The sequence below is a fragment of the Patiria miniata genome, unplaced genomic scaffold (assembly GCF_015706575.1).
Source record: "Patiria miniata isolate m_02_andy unplaced genomic scaffold, ASM1570657v1 HiC_scaffold_19, whole genome shotgun sequence".
Lineage (NCBI taxonomy): Eukaryota > Metazoa > Echinodermata > Asteroidea > Valvatida > Asterinidae > Patiria > Patiria miniata.
In genome coordinates, this window is record NW_024037057.1 from 6,463,219 (window position 1) to 6,490,917 (window position 27,699).

A 27,699-nucleotide genomic window follows, 5' to 3' on the forward strand; every position below is an offset into this window, starting at 1 on the left:
ATCACCTTGACTGGGGAAAACAATTAGCCTAAATCATATCATCACATGGTGCTTGTGCTCTTGAGCAAGGCACTTTACCATTATTGCTTCGTCCTTCGGATGGGACGTAAAGCCGTAGGTCCCGTGTGTTGTGTAATGCACGTTAAAGAACCCAGTAACGGGGTTTGCCCCGGTGTTTCTGGCAGTGGCAGCAATTATGCACCACAGCACCTAGCAAAAAGGTGCTACATAATGGGTCTCATAATGTTTATATACTTCATTTACCTGGCTTTGGTTGCATTCTCCCCCAGCGCTTTGTATCCTCTGGCAAAAAAGCGCTATATAAATACCTTTGTTATTGTTATATGCTAGTAAGACACTGAGCTGTGCGTCTTGTCACCACTAGTATCAGCAATTGTTTTCCGGACTCATTTTCACTTGGTTTGTCTGTATTTTGGGACCGAATGCTCAATATATTGTTCTGATAAGATTACGGAGAAAGTCCTCTTTCTCATAATCTCATCAGTAATAATTTTGCAGAACAGAGATCAAAACGGCAAATAGGCCTTTACCAACGTATATCGGCAAAAGACTATAACGCTCAGAATGTAGATGATTTCCCAATAGGCGCGCCTACAAGTCCCACCATACTCTGATGGATAAGTGTGTTAGTATGTATGATACATGTTGGCTATAGGCCACGACAATCATAAACGAAACATCAGACAGCTAGTGTGCGTGTACATGTCCTCGGGTCGTCCATAGGTGTTTATACATGAATGTTTATGAAATAGTATGCACGGTGGAAATTCTTAGTTCCGTGTGCACTGGAACATATCGCTTCAGTTAGATTTTGACACAGTCTTTCCTGCGTTTTTGACGCAGATGTAATATCCGAAATGGTGACGTCATTATTGTTTTATTACCATAAGTATGCAGAGGTTTAAAACCGGGCGCCGTACGGCAACTGCAACATGAGTGGGCCAGTGCCGGATGGAAGATTTTCCAAAGCATGCTGGGAGTGGCTGGGGGTGAAAGACCCAGTGCCCCCCTCCCCGGATCTGCCCGGATCGAGTTGGGTATTCAGAAGGCGGCTATGGTAGCTTTGAACGAAGACACCTATATTCCCAATTCGTTAGACTGTAATTATTTTAAATGAAGAAATCGGTTTTCTTGTTCGCACGCATGTTGTCATAGTGTGCATGGGCGGCGCGGGTGCTGTCATGCGCGATCCGTATTACATTGGCCAACCGACTGGCGCAAGTTGAGAGTTGAGACGTCACATATCCTGGTCTCAGCCATGGCAAATAATAAACAGCTGTATTATTATTGGTTCGTGTGCAGTTAATATGCAGCGCAGTGCGCAACGGGCCGCGGACGGAAAAGAATAGTGTATTCACCACGACTATTATATGACGGGAGTTACATCACTAAATAACAAAAGACTGCCAAGTCACGTTGACTGAACACACGTCCGTCCGTCCGGACCAAGGCTGACTGTTTGCATAATCCGTATTTTGCGAGCAGTAGAGCCTCGGCGAAGGTTGTGTTTTGATGTAACAGTGAGCTAGCAGTTTCTCCAACGACCGTGCGTAGTTCGGAGAGATCACAGCCAGCATCTCACATCGCATTAACCCCGGCGCGCCGAGCTGATAAACCCCGGTCTCGCTCAAGCAAACCGTGCGTTGATTGAATTCTTTTCCTCGTTGCACCGCGTACCGAGAAGACATCATGGTGAAACCGAGCATCTTACCGGAAGGAGGCAAGAAGGAGGCCTCAAAAGAGGCGAAGGGGACGGAGGCCTCGCTGCCTGCATTCGCTGTAATCCCGGTAAGAATTTTAGCTTACTTCATGATTAAGAATAAGATTAAGATTGATTTTTTTTTCAGCCAATGATTAATTAATCATTAAAAAACAGTCAACAGGAATTTGTAATGTTGGATTCGCATAAAAATTACTCAGTTTAAACTGTGTGGAGATCTATTCTGGTGTTTAGTAGGACTTAGTTAGGGGAAATATTTGGGGAAATTGTGCCTTTGATTGATACAAGCATGGCATTTGGCAAACAGTCAGAGTTTATGTCTTAAGAAAGATATTTGGCTGTAGGGCCATCGCAAATTTGTCCTTTGAAACAAAAAAATATTAGTGGAATAACGAGCAATTTTCACAATTTTAAAATGGTTGCCATTGCTTGTTATTCTACCTATATTATTTTTTCAAAGGACAGATCTGCGATGGTTCTATAGCCAAATATCTTTCTGATGCCACACTCGTCACCTATCTGCCGTACTAATAACATTGGCATAACTTTAATTCTCGCATCGGCTAGATTAAAAAAAATATTGACAAATAAAAGTCGGCATATTTTGACTAGGCATATATTAAAAGTGCAAGATGTACGTGCACTCCGGAAAGCGGCGCTGTGAATGCAATATTCAGGATGTGAGTTTTGAAATGAAATTTAATTGTAATGGTACTAAGTTATCGAGGAACGGCGGATAAGAACGGTACATTGGATTTTATCGCAATTGGCTTGTTGATGCAACAGTGCAATACAATTCCCATAGACACTAGTGCTAAAAGCCCATACTTTACAATTCTTTTTAAAATACTCAGAACTCTCACAGGTATTTTAGCTGCACAGTAAACTGATGTTCAACATGTCGTCTTTCATTTTCTTTTCATTTTTTGCTGGGTTGACCATTGACTTTTCGAGAAATTCTCACTCAAAGAAGATGACCCCTATTTTTCCCAAAGCGGAAAAGTAGCCATCTTGGAAAAGGATCCCTCCTCAACATGGCAAAACAGTGCCACTTTCGAGCCCAAATGCATCCAAAATGCTCAGAATTGGAAGCCCCAAGTCCAGGCCAGGTTCATTGCAATAATTTTTTCAATTCCCCAATTTTATAGCTCTCGGAACATTCTAATATAGAATATTTTGAGGGTATAACTTTTATTCATGAGCTCGGCGGATGGGATTAAGCCTATTTACGGGTGTTCACCCTTGTCTGCTTCAAACTGCCCCTTTAATTTGCTGCCTTATTTCTTTTAACGACACTAGTGCGGCTTTTGTATATACATGTATATGTAATGGTTTTGCTAATGTAACCTGGAAAAATGACACACTATGGGGGAACTCGCTCTAAATAGATTCTATGGAGATTTACTAACGAAACTAAACTAACCTCGGGATCTTTAAAAGGAACGCTCGCCAGGAAATTGACTATAGAGACTAGATTTCCAACAACAAAAACGTGACTGGACCGAAACCAAATAGAAACTAAAACTCAAAATGTGAGGACCAAAATCTTACAACTTAAAAGAGCAAAACCAAAGACGAAAGACCAGTAACCAACCTAAAAGACTCAAACCTTCAAATAAATGGGAAGCATAAGGGGGTGCCACTCCTATATGAGAAGAATTATTGTTTGCACATGTAATTACACAGACCAATAAACTGCTCAAATGACAAGAGGATTACCCGGGGGCCACACAGTCAACAATGGACCGGGTCATCCAACGGGGGAGCCACTACTGTGCATATTACATGTAAAGTTAAAAACAAACTAAAAGTCCGCTCCACACCTATTACTCCCTAGCATGATTTGCTAGGAACCATACCCATCAGGGCACAACACCATGGGAAACTACACACACATATTTCTGACTTGGATTCTGGAGGTGTGCCAACCCAATGTAAAAGACTGTCAGTTTAGGGGTACTGTACCCATCCTGACAAATTCCAACTAAAACATGCTGTTGGGGTTGATGGGTTGAGTTCTGTTAGGGTTTTAATGGTGGCATTAAGAATGTTATGAGTAATGTGCCATGAAATGTCAAGTAGGCCCAGACCTCAATTTCATGCACATCGAAACGTTATATGTGTCCATTTTATTCATTATACTCATCCCACGGACCTACGCATGTTCATAATGATTATGTGGGATTCGTTGCGTTGCCACTGGCAACGGAAATGCGCACTGCACTAATTGCTGTCTTGATGAACGGTGTCCATACATCACCCGTTGTCCCCGCCCAGTGTTCATTAGCCGAGGCAGGCTTTCCGACGAAGTCCCACGGAGTTTGTTTGCTAATTAATTAGCACAGTGGCCGGTGTCGTGCCAAAAACCGTCCGGTGCCAAATAGTGTCCGCTGAGCATGCGCAGTGGGCGCCAGACACTATTTGGCATGTAATACATGCCAAATAGTGCCCGGTGCCAAATATAGTGTCCGGGTGCCATCGATCGAGCACAAGGGCGCTCGTACGTCCTGCCGGACACTTGGCTGGAAAAATCGGATAGTGTTTTGCAAGGGGGAATCGGACAATTGTGGCAGGGCGGGGAATCAGACAGTATTTGTTGGCAGGAAAAATCGGACAGTATTTGGCAGGAAAAATCAGACAGTATTTGGCAGGAAAAATCGGACAGTATATTGCAGAAAAATCGGACAAGGGGGAATCGGACATTATTTAGCAGGAAAAATCGGACATTTTCTGGGCAGGGAAATCGGACAATATTTGGCACGGGGAATCGGATAGTATTTAGCAGGAAAAATCGGACAGTATTTGGCAGGAAAATCGGACAATATTTGGCAGGGGGGATCGGACAGTATAAGCAGGAAAAATCGGAGAGATCGACGTCTTGACAGCTCAACAGCAAGGCACGTACGCAATAGGATGCACGCTTAGCGCTGACACTATTTGGCAAGCTTCAGTAAACAATGTGACGTCATGGGCGCATGGCCAATCAGAGCGCATTATGCTAATTAGCGGACAGTATTTGGCACCGGACGGTTTTTGGCACAACACCGGGTGAGAAACGAGTAGGAGAGAAATGGCATGGATCTGCTGTTGAGCACAGCTTTCTGCAAAATATTCATAGACAAAATGCCGAATTACAGTTTAATTTACAAATACTACTAAAAATCATAAATATAAAACACAGAAGACCATATACCATGTAGAAGTTGGTAGCTTGAATACCCCATTAACACATACACAGAATAAAACATTCTGTGACCATAAATTGGCTAAAAACAAGAATAGAAATATGCATTTTCAAAATAAAGTAGGAAAATAAAGAAATGTAAGAACAACAATTAAGTAATTAAGTGATTTTCAAAATGAAGCTGGAAAATAAAGATATGTATAAAACAACAATTAAGTAATTAAATACACCATGTAAAACTTGGAAGCCTGAATACCACATTAAAACATGCACACAATAAAACATTCTATTATACCATAACATAAATGGGCTAAAACAGGAACAGGAATAAGAATTTTCAAAATGAAGTAGGAAAATAAAGATATCAGTCTAAGAACAACAATTAAAGTAATTAAACATTTATATTTAAACATTTATATTTAAACATTTCCTAAGCACACAAGAATGATTACCATATCAAAATATCATGCAGTGAACTACTGCTCCTCATGGTTCGTCAAGTTGCTTACACATATCCCCGTTTTCTCGGTAATATTTGGTATTGCCAGTAGAAGGGAAGTGCAGAACCACAAGCCCAGATTGCGAAATTCCGATGACTTTTTCTCCCTCAGGGAAACATTATTTTTCATTGCAACAAACTTTTCTTCTTTGTTTTGCATTTAGTCATTACATAAAAGCGAGAAAGGCTCTCATTGTACATTAAATTTGGCAGAATTACTATAACTAGGCTATTACTAAGGGAATAAATGTGTACTTTGGAGGTTTTTATCACTCTGTTTAAGACCACTTAGAGTCTGGGTGCTGATAATTACCCGAGCCGGAGGCGAGGGTAATTATCAGCACCCAGACTCTAAGTGGTCTTAAACAGAGTGATAAATACCGACAAAGCACATATTTATTCCCATTCATAAATACCTTTTCGGTAAAAAAAAATCATATAATTCGTTCAAAACATCCCGATTTTGTTCAACAAATTCACTTTATGCTTTTTGAAACATCCCTCTTGCAAAATAATGGAGTGTTCGGCTGGCGAGTAAGATGTAAACAACCCTTTTATGGAGATTGACGCGCGCGTATCATGTTCTGCGCGATGTCGCGCAGAACGCACCTGGCGCGTTGCGTTTTGAATTTAGAACTATAAAATTCTGACTCCCTGGTAGTGTTGCGCATGCCTACGTGAGGATTGTGAACGTTCAACCAATGAAACGATAAGAGGCACTGGATTTTTAGGAGTCCACATTTTATTGTGACACTGGAAAAGTGTTTAAGACCAGCTAGCCATGTCTTTATCATCCGTTTAAGACCGGCCACGTGACGGGCTCTCGACCAATAGGAATGCGTAAACTGTCTTAGGTATTTATGAATATGAATTTATCTTAATCATAGTAAGTATCGTTTTAACCCGGGGAGTGTGGTCTAGTGGTTATACGGTTTGTGACTCATGATCAGAGGGTCAGGGGTTCGAATCCAGCTGCTGGTCATCTGTTGTGTCCTTGGGCAAGCCACTTCACCCACACATTTGCGTCTCTCCACACAGGAGTATAAATGGGTACTGGCATTAGCTGGGGAGTTACCTGCGATGGACTAGCATCCCATGGGGGAGTCGAAATATTGTCAGTCGTTTCATGCTTAGGAAACCGGAGATAAACGCCGGCCTGATGAGCCACATTGGCCCGTGACAGACTTTACTTTGAACTCATTCAGCTTCATCTTATAAATATGGCAACGAAAAAGTAGAAGTATATTAGCACTCCGATTTTTGTTAAGTTTGCCGAAAGGTATATCCAAAAGGCACATTTAATTATTCAAGGTCTTCTTAATCCACTCACTAATTTGGGTGCGGAACAATCAAGAAATCTCGCAAGTACAAAATAAGTGGATCAACGTTTCACTCTCTACTTGACAGAAAGATTCATGTTTGCACCATTCATTCTCCTATTCCCAAATCTTTATTAGATACGAATTAACGCGCCCAAGACTCTATGAACTAATCTATACTGAAACCAACGTAATTTTGTGTCGGATGTAAATCGTAAAATGGCATACTGCAAAACACCGACCATTCATGATTGCTGGAAATTAATTCCGAAATTAATTTCCCTTTTACCATTGAATGAACTTAATAGCAACCTTTTTTTCACAGCAGTAAGACATTGTGATAATTACGGGTAGAACCCTTTTCATGGAGCAAAATTGTCTGAAAATTAACTGAAATGAAAGGAAAGCAATTATCTTTAAACTCTGATGACTTAACACAAATATTTTCCCAAGTCATGGTTCGAACTGGCACGGTCATTCTATCTACGAGGAAGTTATTTTATTTTATTTTTAAACCGACAATCTACACTCATTGTTTGCTCTATCCGGGTTCGATGTTGTAGATGTCAACAAAGTAAGGGTCACGCGTTCGTGACGGCATGGTTGGCGTTCAGCAGTATTTTAAACAATAGTGAAATCAGACGTGAAACCAATTCCATGCGGGCATCCGGTGTAGCGTGAATGTTTAGGCCTTCTCTCCATGAAATACGGACTCATTGGTTGTATTGCGCATGCAAGTGGAGAGAATTATGAGTGTAACTGGTCACGTGAGAGGGTTTGAAGAGGTTGGGGAATGCTCGAAGACATTTCTGTCATTTTTCGGGTATATGTAGCCTAAGGTGTGATAAAATAAAAACGACTATTGTGTCTGTCATGAAATGAGTACAAAAGGTACTTTTGAGAGCTGTTTTTCAGGTCCTGTTTCGACCCGAACGTGCAATTTGTGTAAAAGACGTTGGGGGCAGCAAACAAAACATAGTAAATCGTGACATAATAAACAGGGCTCGTTTATACTACGCTGCATCGGGAGTCCCGTTTATTACGTCACGATTTACTATGTTTTGTTAGCTGCCCCCAACGACGACTTTTACACTGAAATTGTACGTTCGGGTCGAAACAGGACCTGAAAAACAGCTCTCAAAAGTACCATTTCATGACAGACACAATAGTCGTTTTTATTTCATCACACCTTAGGCTACATATACCCGAAAAATGACAGAAATGTCTTCGAGCATTCCACAACCTCTTTAACCAATAATAGGGTAAAAGAGTCCATATTTCATAGGAGTCCGATTTTCATGTGGCTCTGCGGCTTCACAGTATACCTTCCAAAGAAATTTATATGCTATCAACAACAAAATGTCATATTTTTAGAACTGTTAATCATGCTATCTAAAGCATTACAATATCTTCCCCCACTCCCTTATTTCGAACGAGTGAAGTTACGACGAACTGGAAAATGTAGAGCCTAAAAAGAATCATGATACACGTATTACTGTAGTACCGGTGTAGCATGAATTTAGGTTTTCTGAAATACGGACTCATTGGTGGTATTGCGCATGCTCATGCATAGATAATTAGGAGAGGGACCGGTCACGTGAGAGGGTTTAACCAATAAAAGGGAAAAAGAGTCCGATTTTCATACGAGTCCGATTTTCATATGACACCGGTCCCAACTGTATTTTGGACATCGACATAACAGTCCTAAACATAATTGTACAGTAAGTATAGGCTGCTTGTGTCAAGAAGATTTCAATTATACATGCGGAAATTAACATGCGTTACGGTTGGTACAGGGTGGCACGAGCCAATTCACGTCTGTTCTCGCATTATCTCGTGGTCACTCGTGCGGATCGAATGAAACTCCCCGCGGGCATTGAAGAAAAAAAATTATGCGTTTCATAAGGACAACATAATATAAAAACACATGTAGTAAAAGGCGCTAATTTGAATATTCTTTTTACCCACGGCGATACGACATCCTGTAAATGAAATGTAATAAGAAGTGAAGAAACAATTAACCACACTGGTAAGCGAAATGCCGCTTTGAGTCGGGATCTTAGTGCGCAAACCCCGTCATGGAGCTCAGGGAATCTTAAGCCTATGCGGCTTAGCGCTCGCGCATGCATAATTCAAGAGCAAGTCATGCATAATTTATGAGCCGTGTGTGTGTAGCTCTTCCTTGCTTACTCCCACTGAGTGGGATGAAGGGGAAAACACAGAAATAACAAAGTAATCATGTCCAGGGGCGAGGCATTACTTGCCGTCAATAACATCTGCACTCGTGGAAGAAAATCGAAGCCTTCCTCGCGACTAAACTCAGCAAATCCACAAGGGTCTGGTCTTGATTGCAGGCCTTTGTGAATGAGAATTGGGTCTTTGCTTAGAGCGAGGTAGCAACAACAGCCTTGGAAGGAGGCTAATATGGCGGCATTACTCGCTGTATTCCCCCCGATTGCTTTAAAGGTGTGGGATCAAGTTGTTTTTTCCCCTCGTTGTTGGCCGAGCCGTAAATGTCCCCTAAGGACTCAAGCAGAATAAATCTCGTTTAATATCGGATATATAGTCTTTGCTTCAGACGCTGATATTGCCTCGAGGGGTGTTTCATCACGGAAAGGTCGTTCTGTCTTTAAATATTTCGGAAATAAATTAAGGGTATGACCCGAAGGATTATTAAAGTAATCGAAATAATATGGGTTTTTTTTCTGTCATGATGTGCATACAGAGTTAAGAATACAATTATGGTTCTTGGGTATTTTTTTTGGCTTTTTTTTTAGTAAGACTAGTATTAAAGGGAATGTACTTTGCTTCAATTTTCAGAAATAAATGGATTTGGAATATTAGTATGTTATAGCAAATATTGTTACACTGACTTGTTTCACGTTTTGAGCTCATAGATGCTGGAAAAACCAAGAAAACCAATCATATTCTTGTAGTCTGGTAACCTGACGCCACTTAAAATGAACTGGAGCAATTTATAGACTTTGGGGAATTGTAAGATCATGAGAATCAGTCTAGCAGGCTTGTCATCAATTGCAAAGAAAATGCAGACGAACAAATGTGAAAAATTAGGAGCACTTTTTGAAAAAAAGCCAGTTTTCTCCAACGCTGGTCGGCCGACCAGCGTTGGAAAAATACACTTTTTCTTGAAAATGTCAGCACACCAGGAGCTGCAACTTTAAAAGATGCTTTAGGCTGTCATTCCCTAACAATCCAGTAGGATATTTCGTGATAATTTGATCATTTCGTTTTTTGATGTTTGCAAATGTTGTATCTTCCCTTTAAAGGGATCATGCAATGTGATTCGTTTAATGATACCGGAGTCTTATATAGCGCACGTATCTCTGGATACGTTCTTTGGAGATTCGTTGTTGGGTCAGTACATGGCAGTAATTAAGCCAGTGATCAAACTTTTCTCCCAGATGTTTCCTAATGAGAAAATATTTGGGTTCACAATGTGAAAAAAATATATATAAAACTGAGCAGTGTCTTTCTGAAATGACATCAAAGCGACAGCGCCCTCAGTTGTCCGGAACAGCATAAAAACAATTTTAAAATGTTTTTAAAAAGTTCACTTTTCAATAAAATAAACCAAAAAGGAATGTCAAACAGTTTTCATACATTTTTAGGACGAGTAGAAAGTTGCACAAAATGTGTTGCCAAGAAAAGTTCATTTCATAACCCTTTAAAGTCATGAATATCTCAAATCTTAAAAAAGCTGTAAAATTGGCCGCGAACTGCAGTATAAGCATGGCCTGTAACTTTCGTTTACACGTTGCGTGCTATAATTGTGCTATAATTTCGTTCTTGAAATAAACAATAATTAAATGTCTTTGTTTCGAATGTGTGTATCACAATTCATACCTACCCTTCACTAGCTATGAATACTCAATAATCAACCTCCCTGGATATTCTTTTTGTGCTGGGGACTTATATTTGAAATGAAAACCTCAATAAGAAATTCTGCTTTTAGTTTTAAAAGAAACTTTCAATCGAATCCGAAAGAACATCAAACACAATGTCTTCCCGGGACTTCTTGAAACCAAAACTTCTTCTAAGGAGATGCGAGCGAGATTTCTAATTGTGCTCAATGTATATTTGTATTTAAAGGGAATGTACAACATTTGCTTTTGCTGCAAGTTTAAGAAATAAATGGATTTGGAGGATGAGTAACGATAGCAAATATTGTTAAACTGACTTGTTTCACGTTTTGGGTTTGCAGACGCTGGAAAAACCAAGAAAACCAATCATGTTCTTGTAGTCTGGTTCCCTGACCCCACTTAAGATGAAACGGAGCAGTTGGTAGACTTTTGGGAATTGTAAGGTCAGAGAATCAGTCCAGCAGGCTTGTACTCCTTCACAGGTGTGTAATCGATTGCAAAGAACATGCGGAATAACTAAATATGAATATGTTCTTGTAGTCTGGTTCCCTGACCCCACTTAAGATGAAACGGAGCAGTTGGTAGACTTTTGGGAATTGTAAGGTCAGAGAATCAGTCCAGCAGGCTTGTACTCCTTCACAGGTGTGTAATCGATTGCAAAGAAAATGCGGAATAACTAAATATGAAAATTAGGAGCAGTTTTTGAAGGAAAAAAAAAGCAGTTTTCTCCAATGCTGGTCGGCCGACCATCGTTGGAAAAATTCTTGAAAATGTCAGCACACCAGGAGCCACTATTTTACAGGATGCTTTAGACTGTCATTCCCTAACAATCCAGTGAGGTATTTCGTGATAATTTGATCATCTCGTTTTTTGATGTGTGCAAATGTTGTATCTTCCCTTTAAAGGTTTATATGCCGCTAGTTAAAAGACGTTTTCCTATTAGCCTGATTGAGATATGGCAGACATAATATGAGGGCGCTGTTTGATTTGGGTAAACGCGTTTGTTTCATAGACAAATATTTATTATGTGTCTATGGTTTTTATTTACCAAACCAAATAGCGCCCCCTAGTGTCCACCATATCTCAGATATACACATTACGAATCGCGCTAGCCTGAGTGCGAATCTGATCCACCGTTTAAATATTTCATCGCGTGATTTTGCTCATTACAACACAGCCATCATACAGTCTGCCAAATGTCCATTGGCAACTCTTTAATTCCCGTCGAAAGTCCGTTCACCTTGCTTGCCATCTCCTGGCCATAATACCTGCATTGCGACGAGTTAATATTATGCAAACTACATGCACGCATGCTCAGTTGAAACGTAACAATTTTAGCGCAGAAATAAATTTGCACGCCACAGCCAAATCAAAAGGCACAGTGGTAAAGCTTGAGTGCCATTGCGCTTCGACGCCAGGCTATAATTAATTGAATCACTCAGAGTCGGGTGAGATGCTCTCAATAACATTAATTATAACTATAACAGCAATGTAATTTATATTTGGGGTTGGCTGCATGAGCAAAGCTTTATTTTTTTTATGAGAAAAGACAGTCTGAAAGCTGTTCAATGTCGAGCCAGCATCAAAGTCACTTCTATTTTCTTTTAATTTGAAAGTGATTGATATCAACCACTGCCTAAACTGATTGAGCATAAAGGCGGTTTGTTATTACTGCAATACGTCACTGTTTCGGTTTCTGTGTGTTTCTTTGTTGTCAAAGTAGGGCTGTCGGAAGCGTTGGATACATGAATCATGTACGAGATCAAAATGTTCCGGGGAACATTTGACGTTGCTTAAGGGCCCATGCAACGTAATTTTGTTAATGTCACCCTTGAAAATGCACATTTGTGTCCCATTTAACCTTATTTTCAATGTTCTTCTTGTCATTTTGAAGAGTATTTTTGTGCCTTTATGGTTTGTATGACAATGCGAGTTTCCATATTCATTAGCAATGTCGTTCCATTCTGTGATGTCGTTCCAGGCAGAAAGCTCAATGTTACAGCTGTTCCAGCACAAAACGTTGCGAGAATTTTGGATATTTGGCTGTTATAAAGTTTCTTTTCCTTAGTGATTCGTTGCTGTGTGTAGCAGTAATCCAGTGAGCAAAATCTTCTCATAAATGTTTTCAATGAGCACATTTTTGGGTTCACAATTTGAACAGAAAACCCCCAGACTGAACACTGTCTTCCTGAAATGACATCACAGCAACAGCGCCCTCAGTTGTCCGGAAAAAGCATGAGCATTTTAAATGTTTAAAGAAGTGCACTCTTCAATCAAATTAACCAAAAACGGATGTCAAATAGTTTTCATGTATTTAAGAGGAAAAGAAAGTTGCACAAAACGCCGTGTTCCTAGGAAAAAAATCAATTCACGAACCCTTTAAGCATGATGTTCTTGACTGTAAGATGTTTTGTCTCTTATAATATCTCTTGTATCTACATGTACTTTCACAAAGACATAACACAAATGTGTTTTTTAAAAAATCATTGCACGGCCCTTTAATGCAAACAGCATAGGAGGAGTATCGGTGCGTACTGCTTTCTCATTAGTTTAGGGGTTCGTCCACGCTGACAGAAGCAATTTTCAATTGCGAAACGAGAGCGCTGCAGTTCGACGGAATAATTTCAATTTCGTGGCGAGGCCACTCGGCCGGGTTGGTTGTAATTTCACACGGCGTCCGTCCAGCCCCAAAATGATTCTGTCAGAATGAAACACTGAATTTACTCCGCTTTGACCTTTTGGTAATCGTAATATTCATACGTGCTTGTCTACTCCTTCAATAATGACATGGTGGTGCCTGAAAACTTGAATTTGTGCCTGAAAACTTGAATTTTATCTATTTTTTTTTTGATTCGACACTGTAGTTTGGCAGCTGAGGATAGTAACCGATTCACTCTATAATTCACTTCATTTTTTATATATATGTTTTATAGATTAACAACAATCTTTGAAACTTCAGAATGTTTTTCTTCCCCAGTCAACAAAATGGAGAAAAATTAAATAGCGGTTTAATTTCACCCAGTTTGGAAAATAATAATTTGACTATTTTTCACTGTCACATTTGACATCAACTTTAAACTACATGTTTATGTGCCTGAAAATCCTTTGTTGCCAAATAATTAATCCACTTAAAGATGCAAACGAGACACTGCAGGAGAGGGATCTTCTTTATTTTATTGATCATAAGTTTTTCTATTATTTGTATACGTGTAATGGTACCACTAAGGAGACACGGTATCGTAATTTCTTCGAACGATGGGAGATATCGGTCATTAGGGAGACATTTTCATGTCTTCATAAGGGAGACATTTTCATGTCTCCCTAATCATCACAGCCCCCCTTTAGAGGCACAATTTTATTGTCACAATTAGGTAATAGTTGTTGCTCGTGGTCTAATTAGTAAACATACCGATATTCGTGGAAAAAGGACAAGGGAATATTGGGTTAGGGCATATTTAAATTTTAAAAAATTTGTGCACAAGTGTGTGGGGATGTCTCCCAAAATGTCAAACCCAGGGTAAACTATTAGTTTATTAAACCAACGATGAACTTGTTAAACCAACTACATCAGAGACGATTTCTGTTCTCCTTCGGAGTACTTAAACAGTCTGAAGAACAGTAGCGGATATTGGTTCTGTTCCCGAAAACATGAACCACCAAGACAGGATAGGATATCACATACAAACTCCATTTCATTAATTGCATGAGATAGCTCTGCAGCAGAATCTCTCGCAATGTACACCATGACAACAAGTCTATATTTATCGTTTTATTAAACGAACGAAAGACCTACATCAGAGAAAATATCTGTTTTCCTTCGGAGTTCTTAAAGAGCTGAGAACATTAGAGGATATTGGTTCTGTTTCTCTATGAAAACGTGAACCATAGGATAGGATAGCACATACAAATTCCAGTTCAATAATTGCATAAGATAGCTCTGCATCAGAATCTCTCGCAATGGACACCATGACAGCATGTCCATATACCTTTCAGGAACAGTGCATTGTACATCAGTCCACTGATCTCTATATAAAGACTGGATAGCTAATAAAAAGCCGCACAATGAACGAATTTGACGCCATATTGGTGAGACCGGCTGGTGATCTACAAAGGACAAGTTGCCGTCTTTATAGACAGCATGATTTCTTTTGTAACGTCGCGGCTCACTTGACTTATATTTTGACCACCACCACTGTGACAAAAGTTTACCACAAATTTTCTAACGTAGTGGTTACTTTCTTAATGCCGCAAGTCACTTTTTCGGCGTTTTTGAAATAATAATCACTACGGAAATGTGTCCCTTTTAGAACATCATAATATGTATACGTGACCAAAATGCGCGTCAACTGTTGATACAACGCGCGCGTATATACGCGTAGAACGTTCGTATTATACGCGGCCATCTTCGTAAGACCGGGGGCGAATTGGTCAATTTGCAAAGTCTACTGTGTGAATGTTGTATGCATATCCGCTATCCAGTCTTTATATAGAGATCAGTGCATCAGTCTCCTGCCGCACGGGATAACCTCCAGACAACGTGAATGTCCGATCCCTGAGGTGCCTCGTTATCCTGATGTAATTGCTTTCCCAGCATCTCGTATATCAACGAGAGTGACGACTATACACGGCTCATCATATGTGGATGTCATAATAATAATGAGGGACCGTTAGATATGGAACGCGTGTACGGGAGACGTACACGGCTGGGGGACATCTGCTTGTTAATAAATCATAATGTTGCGTTGTTGATTCATTTGGCACACCGTGCTTATGGCAATGGGATTTCACATCAAAATGTTAGGATGTACATGTACAAAGAAAGTGACCAAATGAGACAACAATATTTTAAAATATGTTGCTCGATCCATTTCATAAAAAAACACCACAGGCAAAAAGTACGTGATATTGACTATAGTAACTCTGAAAATTCCATGTAATCTGCATACCCCATTCCAAGTTACGTCTATTTTAATATGAAGATCACAAAACTCAGCTGTCCACCACCGATCATTAATCGTTCCACGAACTGATGATATTTAAAATACAATGAAACATGGAGGTTTTCCCACCTCGACGAATGGAGGAGAACTTGCAAAGGAAAACATCGCCATTAATATTTCAGAAAAAATGGAGGACTCGTTCCTCATATTCAAAACACGAAATCTGACGGTAAAAATACTGTTTCAGTCTTGATCATTGAAATCTCATTGTATTTGAGTGCTAGTGTGTACTCTGCAATTCTCATTCGGCTCAATAGCTTCCATTAGCATTCAATGGACAGCTATACCAATGGGCTTTTTTTTGGTAAAACGTGCATAATCTCTGCATGGATCAATGTCAGTTTTTCGGGTTTTTCTATAGATGAGTGGAAAAAAATGCTCGTTTAAGATATACTTCATTGGTGTTTCAAATTTGATTACTTTTTAAAAAGGAAATCGTGAATTCGGGTCACTTTCTTTTTGACTCACGCTGTACCTGTATGGGTTTGGCGAAATAACCGTTAGTGGTGACGTAACCAGCTTGTTTTTACGAGCTTCAGCAGTTAGTAGTTCGTTTTTTTAATTAAAATTATTAAAAACGAACTACTTTAAATTTCCAAGAATGCGTCTTTAGAGGCATCGTTTGAAATAACCTTCTTTCATTGATTTCTCCAAAATGACAGCTTGCCAGGAAATAATAATTTCACAGGGAGTTGAGTCCCCTTACTATCTTTCAACCAAGTATGTTTTTCAACAATAATTACGTCAGCTACTTTTTGGATAGCTGCAAATGATGGACTGTTGCTTTAATAGCTGTTTTTTATGATGGTATTTCGCCATGCTGTGAGTCATACATTTTATTATTCACAGCTGCATTGGGTACCAGCAGAAAGGACACGAAATTGGTGTCGTCATTGGCTATTGTGGAACAGCCTGATTGGTTGAAATTTTGATGGTTTTTTTGTTGTTCCTAAGCATAGAACTCGGTACGCCGCGGTGTGTGATGAGAACATAACAAGTGCGAGTGCACAATAAGCTCTGGCCATTTTGCATGAAAGTTTTGCATGAAATCTATCAAAACGATCCGTGCCAGAGCTGAAAAATGCAACGCCCAAAAATGCGACGCCGATGGCACATATGGAACACCATACTTCAGATGTATACTTAAATGCCTATAACATTACTGCACATAATTTTGCCTCCATTTACAGATTTTTCATAAACATATTTCCCAATTGTTACAAACAGTTTTGTTTAAGTATTTAATTTATTTTGTTTGCTTTTTTTAATAAAAATTTGGCAGTTATGTTTTGTGGGAAACTTAGGCCAAAAAAAAAATAGTTCTGCTTCCGGTTTCTCTACCTACCCTATTCTGACAGCCCCATCCCTATTTTTTTTATGGGAAAATGAGAACAATGACCCAAAACCATAACTTTCTACCTTTTACCCTTGACTACATGCAGACGCTTCCATATGATCATACACGTGACACAAAATTGGAGAGAAAAAAGAAAATTACCTACCTACCCTATTTTCGAATCCCATGTAATCGGAAGCAGAAGTATTTGTTTGGCCTTATTGAGCCTTCTTTTGGTCAATTTTCCGGGAACAGACCGACCAACCACCAAGTGACATGTAGAGAAGCTTCTGCCAGAGGTTAAAACAGAACAAGCCAAAGCTGATCAAACGCACATTACTGCATCTACCTTTATATTAACTCACACAAGCGGTTCATTTGCAAAGATAATGAGATCTATATACGCACATCAAGCGACCTGGACACGATCGCATTTTTTCTGCATTCCTGTTACCGATGAGCCCAATGCTCGCTGATTTTTAATGTTGTATAGCTTCCTTGGAAAGTACACATGCACATAATTCAATCAGGAAATTCGAAATCGAAAGAGCAACTAAGAGATTCCTTTTTTGTTTTGTTTTTGCAACTTGCCGGGAGAGAACCGAGAACGGATCAACGAACTTTGTTTTATCACATACAAATGTCTCTAGATGACCAATCCTCTGATTTCTGTCGACAACGAGACTGCCTCTTTAAGGCTACATGTATGATGTACATTTGTACATGCAGCCTTAAAGATGCAGTCTCGTTGTCGACATAAATCAGAGGATTGGTAGTCTAGAGAGAGCCCTCTTTTGGGCATTTGGATTAACGGATTAACGAAATTTGTGTTATCATACACAATGTATGATGAACATTTGTACATTGTAGCCTTAAAGAGGCAGTCTCGTTGTCGACAGAAATCAGAGGAGCGGTCGTCTGGAGAGAGCCCTCTTTTGGGCATTTGGCTCTGCCGTGATTTCTTCTCGACTTGGCGTATAGGCTGTCAATTTAAATGTCAAGGCTACTATATTTAGAGGCTGAATTTGAGCCGCGGTGATTTTTCGTAAGAGTGTGTGTCGTCGGTTCCTTAATTGACCTATCGCTGTTTGCGAGTTAGCCAAACCCCTTAGACATACCCTATATGGCGTTTTGTACGTTAAGATTTGTTTGTCTCGGATTTCCCGCGTCCATTGTATGTAATGTAATTGGACAATATATCACAAGCTGCGTTGACGCGATTCTACCGCGATAGGTTAATATTGTGATCAACTCGTTTTCGTTGGCTTCAACTTGAAAAGACTTTATATTGAGGAAATAATCTCACACTGCTTTCACTTTGAACATGGGGCAGTAATGTCAATAATGGGTAAAGGAGATGGCTAGTATTTTTTTTACTTTATGGCTGTTTTGGAAACACGTGTCCAAAGTAATCATGTATTATATTTACATTGCTTTGAAGTCCAAAATATTTTTTCTGGAATTTTACAATGGATGACGATCGCTTTGTCACGAGCTCATAAGTAATGTATGTTCGCCGTAACGACAAGGCATTACGGTGCTATATATAGCAAAAGAACCAAATAAGTGTTATGTTTAAAACCTGCAGGAAACGTATGGGGAATTATTTTTAGTTGAACCGTTCCTCGTACGTGTTTAAAGGTGTAGTCCATCATTTGTAATTTGTGCATTTTGTTCGTTTGAAGCAACAAAAGAGTTCAAAATCTAATGAAGGATACTGAGCAACTAACCTGATGAAGTTTCAGCTCAGCTTCAGCTGTACATTCCGAGAAAAACAGCATTCTAAGATCTCAATTTCAAATCAAAAGTTGCTGAATCATGTTTTGAATTGTTTTGAATTGCAACTATACGCGACGTCGCGCACTGATCCGACGAATTATAACGACCGCGCGCGCGTGTGCGTCGTTCGAATACTTGTGCGCGCTGCGCTGAATAACAAAACGAACTACTAATTTAAATTTTCCTACGGTGCTTCTTAAGAATCACCGTTGGAACTGCCTTCTTTCGTTGATTACTTCAAAATGACAGCTTCCCAGAAAGAATAATTTCACAGGGAGTTTAGTCTCCTTACTATCTTTCAACCAAGTTAGTTTTTCAACAATATTTACGCCAGTTACTTTTCGGATGGCTGCAAATGATGGACTCTACCTTTAATTGAATCTATTTTGGTGGTTGCATCATGGCGAACTTCCATCCTGTGAACTTTATGCCGTTGAATACCCTTGACGTGACGTCACTCCCAGCCTCATCTTGGGCTTCCTGAAGAGATAAAAATGGATTGACCAGGCAGCTCGCCGCCCGACAAAGGTCGCAGTTGCACATAAATGCAAACAAATACGATCATTATTTTCATCCTTGTTAATGGATCCCTAAAAACATTGTCTTCGTAAATGAAATCAGCGTGACTTTTAATACCTAAGTTGCGCTCCTACTGCAGTTAACGGTTTAGTAAATACACTGTTATTAATTGTGATATTTTGGGAAATAAATAATAATATTGAAATAGAAATAAATTGAATACCTGCATATTTCATCGTAGGGGAATTGGACAGTCCCTTATTTACAATGGAAAATGTGGAGACAACGCATTGATGTTTTTCCACTGGCTGTTACAAATCAAAAGTCACATAGCAATGAGAAATGTATCTCTGGAAACGACTTGTTAGGCCTACGTGTCTCATTTTGTATCTCATATGTTTGTTTTTTAGAGCCGGAAGCCTGGTTGCGTACATGTAAAATAAGTGGAGAAGTCACGGGTCGTATTTCACGATTGAATTTGCCCGTTGCCGTGGATACCAAGGGCAGATTTGGACTGTGTTTATTATGTTTTCTACCATGCGTTCCGGATTGGTCGAAATCTATTGCGTTGCGAATGAAAAGAAGAGGCAAATTATACGCCAAAAAAATAGAATAAAATGGAAATTAAAAATCAAAAGGTCATAAACTGGGCTCAATTCTTCTAAGAATAACACGTATGGCCCTTTTTTTCAAAGAATACTCTTTATTTGAATGAGGCGCGCACAGATGATACAATCGAGAGTACAGGGTTAGTAAAAAAAACACCAAATGTCGGGACCATTGTTTTAGTGAAGTTCTGCATGTAGCACTTTCAACATCTAGGATATGAAAGCCCAATTCATCAGCTTTCCTTTAGTACAAGAATCATTGCAATCACCTATGTAATTTTCAAGTTACGGAGTTTCAAACACAACCACCGTTTTAAGGTTCTATCCACGGATCACAAACGGTTCTTTCGGCAAAACGATAAACAAATCACATAGGGATGTGTGTGAATTGCTTTCGTGTTGCTGAAAGAACGCACACCTTTTTTTGTGATCCGTGGACAGAACTTTAAAACGGCGGTTGTGTTTTAAATTCCGTAACTTGAAAAGTTCATGAGTGATTTGAATGACTATTGTACTAAAGGGAGCTTATGGACTGTGCGTTCGTACCCGAGATTTTGAAAGTACTACATGTAAAACTTCACTAAAATAATAATGCCGACATTTGGCTTTCTTTTTTCCGTTTTTATTTGGGCTCACCCGGTAGTGATTGTCAAACGAACAACTGCAGCGTCACAATTAAGATCGGACTGCGTTCCCGCCATATACGGAAGCGGGCACGCAGATTGCGGAACCGAGACCGTCTCATTAACGTGCCCAATTATTTCCAGAAATCTCCTTTAGTTCCCTCCGAAATTGGGAAAGCTGTGAAGAAATGACCAACGCCCATTAAGAGCCTTCCGAAAGCCTCTCAATACCGTCCTATTTTTAGATACCCTGTCCTAATGAGAGACTGATGAAATAACACGTTTTGATACCTGGATTCTGTTTCTATGTTTGGAGCTGCGCCTTAATGAGCAAGTTGGCCTTTCCGTTTGTCTTTTTAATGAGACTGTTACCAAAGATCTTCTGGCTTTGTTAAAGACAATCAGATGTTTTTTCCCTGGATAAATACTTTCACAGACCCACGTGTCGCTTATCAACAGGTAAAACTCTTGGAAGAGCCCAATGTTAGCGGCGCTAATGGTATACTCAAAAACATTATTTTTCTAGTAGGTCATTCCAACCCTGTGTTAATTTTTTCCCAACTGCTACTCCCATCTGAATTCCAACCCAAGATAGAATATCTTTGGCTAGGCACTTATTAACCAGATCAATAATTATGTAAATTTTCTGACTTCGGTCCCTCATGTTGGATTTGTCCAATCGCAGTTGGTAACCAACCTCCTCCCAAATGGACGTTTTTTACTAATACATTCATAATTTTTTAATGGAGAAATTAAAAGAAAATGACCCGAATATTTGGACCCCTGTACATTTGCAATGGACAGCTTTCGGTTTTTTGCTGCCATGTCCATTAATGCGCATGCGTGCATAATTACGAATTTATTGGTAAACAGGTCCATGGACTTCATCACCACTTATTAGCATGTAATGAATATGTAAATTTTCTGACCCCACCCCTTTTGATTAATCTGTCCAATTGCAGCTGATGGGAACTGACTGCCTCTCAAGATGGATGTTCTATAGTCACTGTAACCAATTTTCTGACTCCGCCCCTCTTCGTTCATTCGTCCAAAGGACCGATCTAGTAAGCCCCGTCCATTGCGCACTTGGCAAATTAACACAATCCATGCTCCTCTCCAATGCCACACAATGATTTTCCTGCCGCGCGCATCATACGCGCGTGCACGCATGTCGGACTTCTGTGCACGCACGTCGGACATAAATAACGGCTGTGATTGGTCAGAACACCATGGGGCGGTGCTTACTGGATCGGTCCATTGCAACAGGGAACCGACCTGCCGCTAAAGATGGATGTTATACATGTTTGCTGATTAACTAGATCGTAGATAATGTCCAGTTTCTGACTCCTCCCCTCTTGTTTGATTCGTCCAATTGCAGCTTGGAACCGACCTCCCACCCAAGTACGATGACTGCACCGTCGAAGCGGCTCCTATCCCGGTGGTCAACCGACCGCGCAAACTCGGCGTTTGTCTGTGCGTGTCAATGCTTCTCACGCTGCTCCTCATCATTGGATTGGCTGTTGTTATGTTCCTAGGCCACGCCTCCGGAAAGGTTAATATTTTTAATGAATGACATCGTGAATATTCATGACAGATACTGTAATGTAGAAATCATAGATATAGAATAAGAAGACTAGATCGGCAGCGCGTCCACACGCGCGGACTTTCATGGAGGGTCACGTGCTGGAGGAAAGATACAAATAATGCGCAAAAACGTGACGAACGCAACGCCGTTTACGCGCACAGTGCGTAAACGGTGCGCATTTTTAGCTTCGCGCTATGCTTCGCGCGCGTTGAACTAGGTCACGTGCTGGAGGAAAGATACATTTAGCTCCATTACTTTACGTTAATTTGTTGCGCGTCCACGAATTGGCGCGTGTGGACGCGCTGCCGATCTAGTCTTTTTATTCTATATCTATGGTAGAAATAGGAAAAGTGCTGGAACTGTGAAATATCGTTGCTGGAACTCGTTTTTAAATAATTGTATACATTCTTTTATTAATATCTGCGTGTCAATGCTTCTCACGCAGCTCCACATCATTGATTGGCTGTTGTTATGTTCTTAGGATACGCCTCTGGAAAGGTTATTTTTTTTTATTAATGAATGACATCTTGAATATGCATGTCAGGTATATAATGTAGAAATACGAAAAGTGCTGGAATGATCATGTACCAAATCTTTGTTGGAACTCGTATTAAAGTTTTGTGGTGAGTTCTACCGTGATGAGAAACGCGGAGACTTAGAGAAACAATCATGTACGTTTCAACTATTTTATTACTGTCGCTCGGACACAGGTCCGACCGGTTCAGAATCAGAACAACAACTCACTAATTCCTGTCTTGTAAACTGCACTTATTCAACAAAGTGTTTACAATGGAATAAAGAACCAAACATTCTAATAATAATATTTACGATATAATTCTATACTTCAGGTAGCGTGTAGCGTGGCAAAACAACTTTACGCGCTCCGTCAAAAGAGGGCGCTAGCGCGACCAAAACAAGTTCGCGCTGCTTACGTGCGTCTTTGATTTACGCGCAGCAGGAATGCATCGTCTGCGCAGGTTCTCTGCGCTCAAAGCGCGCACGCACAAGTCATCGCTGCGTAAGTAATTCAGAGGATATTTTACCAATAATCAATAAGCAATTAATCAATTATAGATGAGCAATAAAGTCTGTGTAATTTCACAACAGTTTATACATTGTACATTCTTTAATAACATGTATTTTTTAAGACATCAATAAAAACAAAATGCTAATTTATGCTGAAGAAAATCTTTCTATTCTCCAGTATCAATTTCGCTGTGGAGTTGGATACGGAGACTACAAAGACTACCCGGTGAGTGAAGGATCTTTAAACAATTTTTATAAATACCTAAGGCCAAAACAAAAAAGTCTCCGGTTTCTGGTATGGAGCTTGCCCAAAAAGTGGTGCGGCGACGCGGCTTTTTTTTTTTTTAACCTGATTTTTTTGCTTCAAATGTCGGCTGATGACTGCAAATGGTGCCAGACTAAACTTAGTGCAAATGTATGGGAGTCCAGAGAGGCCACATAAAGCTTATTCTCGACCATAACCCAATCTAAAAACACGTTAAAATTGTGCAGCAGCAGAATTCCAGTCAAACCAGTGAGTTTGGCGGTTTTTAGACATCATCTTTCATTGAAAAAAAAACGTTTTCATTTTGCCGACGCGCATGGCTACGGCGACGCGCGCGCATACCAGAAACCGGAGACTTTTTTTTTTGGCCTAACACAGCTTACCTATTCCGTAGGTCTACGTATATAAGCTCTCTAACGTTTCATTCCAAAACCTCAGTTTAGTTTTGTGACCTATTCAAAAAAAAAAAAATCTAATCTTAAAACCAAATTCTGGTTGATTCTGTTCTCCTCCCAGAGTAGTCATGAGGACCGCGGAACCCTAGAAGAAGAAGTGGAGGTGGACCCCTTTGAAGGCTACGAGCAGATCGAAATACCTGAACAGGACTACTGCGAGAGGCTCACTATCCTCCATGACTTCACCGTGGTACGGACAAATTCCTCAATTTTTTATTTCGTTTATGACGTCTATTTCTGTTCGATCACGAAACAGTCGTTGAGCCACCTCCGCCCGCCAGCGGATTTTTTTCCTGTAGCATACATCGTCTTTTAACCAATCACATCACGCACCCTGACATGAATATTTATCGCCCTGTGTGGATAGACAATTAGGTTCTCGTAGTGTTTTCCCTTCAATTAAACCTATCCCAACCAACAAAAAAAATATTTGATGAAAGCGGGCACGGGCTGGAACCATAAATCTTGCGATCCATAGTTCATCCCGCTATCCACTTGGCCACTGTGGCAGCTCGACGAAAGAAGTTCTTTGAAATGGATTAATGTACATGTGTGACTGAGTGATAGCAGTGGTGTGACGTCATTTTTATTTTCTTATGAATAAACATGGTAGCTGAATAATTATGATCCATTGACGATGTGTGCTGCAGATAAAAACACCGCCGCCCGCCATTCCGTGAAAATAAGTTTGTCCGACCTTGTTCGAATTCGTGCGGCAACTCTAAAGATGATTTTTTTTTCACGGGTGAATAACAATTCATTACTTCGCAATACATTTGTTGCGTAAATACGCGGACTTACCCACTGTGTAACTTTTGAATAAGTTTTGTGAAATGTTGCGCAATGTGAATTAATGTTGCGCAACTTGCGCAATAAAAGGGGGCGTAAGTTGAGTTGCGTCATTTTGTGACATCGGCTGCTGTTGTCGTGGTAGTCGTAGTAGTCGTAGTAGTCCCTACAGCGTATGGGCCGTTTTTCAACAAGAAAGTTGCCTTTTCTTCCACATAGAACTTTAAATATCTTTGTTTTTAATGGCTTTCAATATTTTTTTCCAACCTCGCAACTCGTCGTTTGACTGTGATGTAGTGACCTCTCATTTTTAAAAGCGTATTTGCATGCAAATCGCTGTCCCTCGTGACCTTTTTTTTCGACCAATCAGTACCCTGGCAGTTTTCTCATAAAAAAAATATATAGGCTCATTACGAAGTGAAGACTAGTCATCTCTCCCTTACATGAACTCAAAAAACTAGAATATGTGTTCGTATGTAAATTAATGCACCTCGTGACCAATGTTCGACCAATGTTCGACCAGTCAGATGCCCGATACCAGCTTGGTTTTCCCTCATGACAGAACATGAATGCATATAGGCCGTGTGACGAAGCGTTGACTAGCATTGATCTCTCACTTTATATAAACTCAAAAAGAAGATGTGTTCGTATGTAAATTACTGTACCTCGTGAACAGCGTTCGAGAAGTCATGTCCCACATACATGTACTAATTTTGTTTTTCTCCTTATCGGCAGAACATGACTGCATATAGGCTCCGTCGCTCCCAGGTTTGCTACGTCACGTTTCTGGACAAGGAAATCGTGATGGGACCAGATGAGTTCATTGAGCGAGCCGAAGAGGTAAAGTTTTCCCCGGTTTTTCGTTCCTCGAACATTTGCATGTACATATTTATCTTTATGTCTAATTCAGTAACAATGAGAGCACGAACAGGTCTTCTCATGCCTACTTCTCATACTTCTGGTTTTATATTTACAAACAGAACCCACAGTTTCTCACCGATCACTACGAGACCGTCCACGAGACTTACCGCGTGGTCCTGCCGGAGCTCACCCCTACCAGTCTGAACAGCGGGCGATTCGGCTTCTACATCCCCATGCTCTGCGATGGCGTGGAGTCCTACTGGATCGAGAAGATCCCCGAAGACGAGCTGGAAGCCTGGGAGGCGTACTGGGCCAGCCAGGACCAAGAGGACTCGGAGAGTCGTGAGGATGGTCACGATCAGGACGACGATGATGACTTTGAGCTGCCTAACCCAGAACATCGCCGCCGAAGAGGTAGGATTTGGAGACGAAGATTGATGATGAGGCGGTGGTCGTAGTTGTGGTATTAAAATGTGTGTTGGTATATGATGACGATGATGTGATGATAGTAAGTGCAGTGGCGCACCCTGCAAGATTTAGCTGGGGGCTCACAATTTTATTTCAAGTTTTTCTGGAACTGTTTAATTTTTTTTCAAAAAATATTGCCAAATTTTGTTTTATTTTTTTTTAGGGGGGGACTAGTTTGACGTTGGTGGCGCCATTTATACCCCTATATTATTCGGAATTGGCCACATACATTATCACCAGGGTCAAATCGTGGTACAAAAAAAATTGAACCCCCCCCCCCCCCAAACAAAAATTGAACCTCTTGGGGGGCTCAAGCCCCCCGAGCCTCCCCCCCCCCCCTTCTTCTTGGGTACTCCACTGGGTAAGTGGTGATGTTTTGAAGGTGTTGTTGATACATGATGTCGTGTTGTTGGTGATGAAGAGCACTAGCAGAGGATGATACATATCCGTGCGATACTTAAAGCAGAACATCACCGCGGTAGGATTCGGAGTTTGATAACGAGGTGGTGGTGTATGGTTGCAGATTTGGCCGATTTTGGGTCGCAAATTCCGAAGCAATTTTCTTCATAGTTTCCGCTAATTATACCTTTTTTTTTAACCACACAGCTGTTGGCGGTGCTTCAGATGTGAAGGAGTTCCTTGCATTCGAAGGACACAAGCTGAGCAAATTCAAGATCTACACAAAGGAAGCCGTGGAAGCGTTCAAGAAAGCATCGAACAAGAACTAAGATGGCGTCCTCGCTGACCCAGCTCCCTGTGAACGATGGTTTCTACAGGGAGTGTTCTCACCGTATAGATTTTTTAAAGTGATTATTTGTATTTGGGTTGTGTCGTGAAACTATTTCATTTAATCAACGCTCAATCAATTTAATGTTTTTGCTGGTTTGTCTATGTTTAGTTGGGTAAGTTAACTCTGTTTTATTTTCTGGCCGAGGAAATATTTGTATGCACATATTACCGGCAAAGGTTATGTTGTTACTATTCAATCTTTGGAAGATGGTACCGAAAAGAGCTTTTCAGATTTGGGTTTTGCTGTTTTTTAATGCTTGGCTGTGCCACTTGACATGTTAACTGACGAGTGTTTGCTGTTTTTTGTTCCGGAGATGAAGCTTGTATACATATTATTGTTCTCGTTCAAAAAGAGCACTTTAATTAACGTGTTTGTTTGTGTTTGCTGTTATTGTATACATTTTATCGTTCAGTTTTCGATCTCATTAGAAATGGCAAAGTGATGACAGCCCCCCGAAATTTAAATGAGGGTTGTTGCATATGCATGAGATTGTCACTGCGTGAGAACAAGCTCTCCTAGATTTGGAAGATGCCGATGACAGTCATTTCTAATGCAAGACTTTTTATCACTTGAAGTATTTATCCACAATTTTACCACAATTTTATTCCAGAAAACTATAGTGCATAATTACCATGAGACAACGCGGAATTGTGACAATGCATCCTAATGAATATGCAATTTGTAAGGCTGACACTACAGGGCGCCAGATGCTATTGCAATAGGCCTTTTTCTTGAGCGAGTGAGGTCGCCATTTTCTGGGTACAATGGTACAAACACAAGAAATCTCCCGTTCACTACAGGGCCCAATTTCATAGCGCTGCTTAACAGCCGACTTTGTGCTTACCGAGCCTCCATCTATTTCATAGGGACCGTTAAGCAGTAAGCACAGCAAAAGCAGGCTTAACCTCAGCCGAAAACTTTGCTTAAATCAGTGACGTAACAATAGAAATCTCCATGCGCGCGCAACTGTA

General features: G+C 40.3%; 1 protein-coding gene across 1 annotated transcript; it reads left to right on the forward strand.

Moving 5' to 3' along the window:
• The first annotated feature begins 1,342 nt into the window (after positions 1 to 1,342).
• LOC119725543 lies at positions 1,343 to 27,381 on the forward strand. The gene is made up of 7 exons (XM_038196975.1): positions 1,343 to 1,809; positions 21,868 to 22,041; positions 23,279 to 23,326; positions 23,882 to 24,010; positions 25,345 to 25,449; positions 25,590 to 25,884; positions 26,545 to 27,381. Exons 1-7 carry the CDS (start codon positions 1,711 to 1,713, stop codon positions 26,664 to 26,666), a joined length of 972 nt encoding a protein of 323 aa, XP_038052903.1. The 5' UTR covers positions 1,343 to 1,710; the 3' UTR covers positions 26,667 to 27,381.
• Positions 27,382 to 27,699: the final 318 nt, after the last annotated feature.

Excerpts from the sequence above, each read along its gene's own strand:
- LOC119725543 (XM_038196975.1), top strand. The coding sequence starts at position 1,711 with ATGGTGAAACCGAGCATCTTACCGGAAGGAGGCAAGAAGGAGGCCTCA. Across the intron at positions 1,810-21,867 it reads CTGCATTCGCTGTAATCCCG|CTTGGAACCGACCTCCCACC; the intron begins GTAAGAATTTTA and ends GTCCAATTGCAG. Across the intron at positions 23,327-23,881 it reads GAGACTACAAAGACTACCCG|AGTAGTCATGAGGACCGCGG; the intron begins GTGAGTGAAGGA and ends TTCTCCTCCCAG.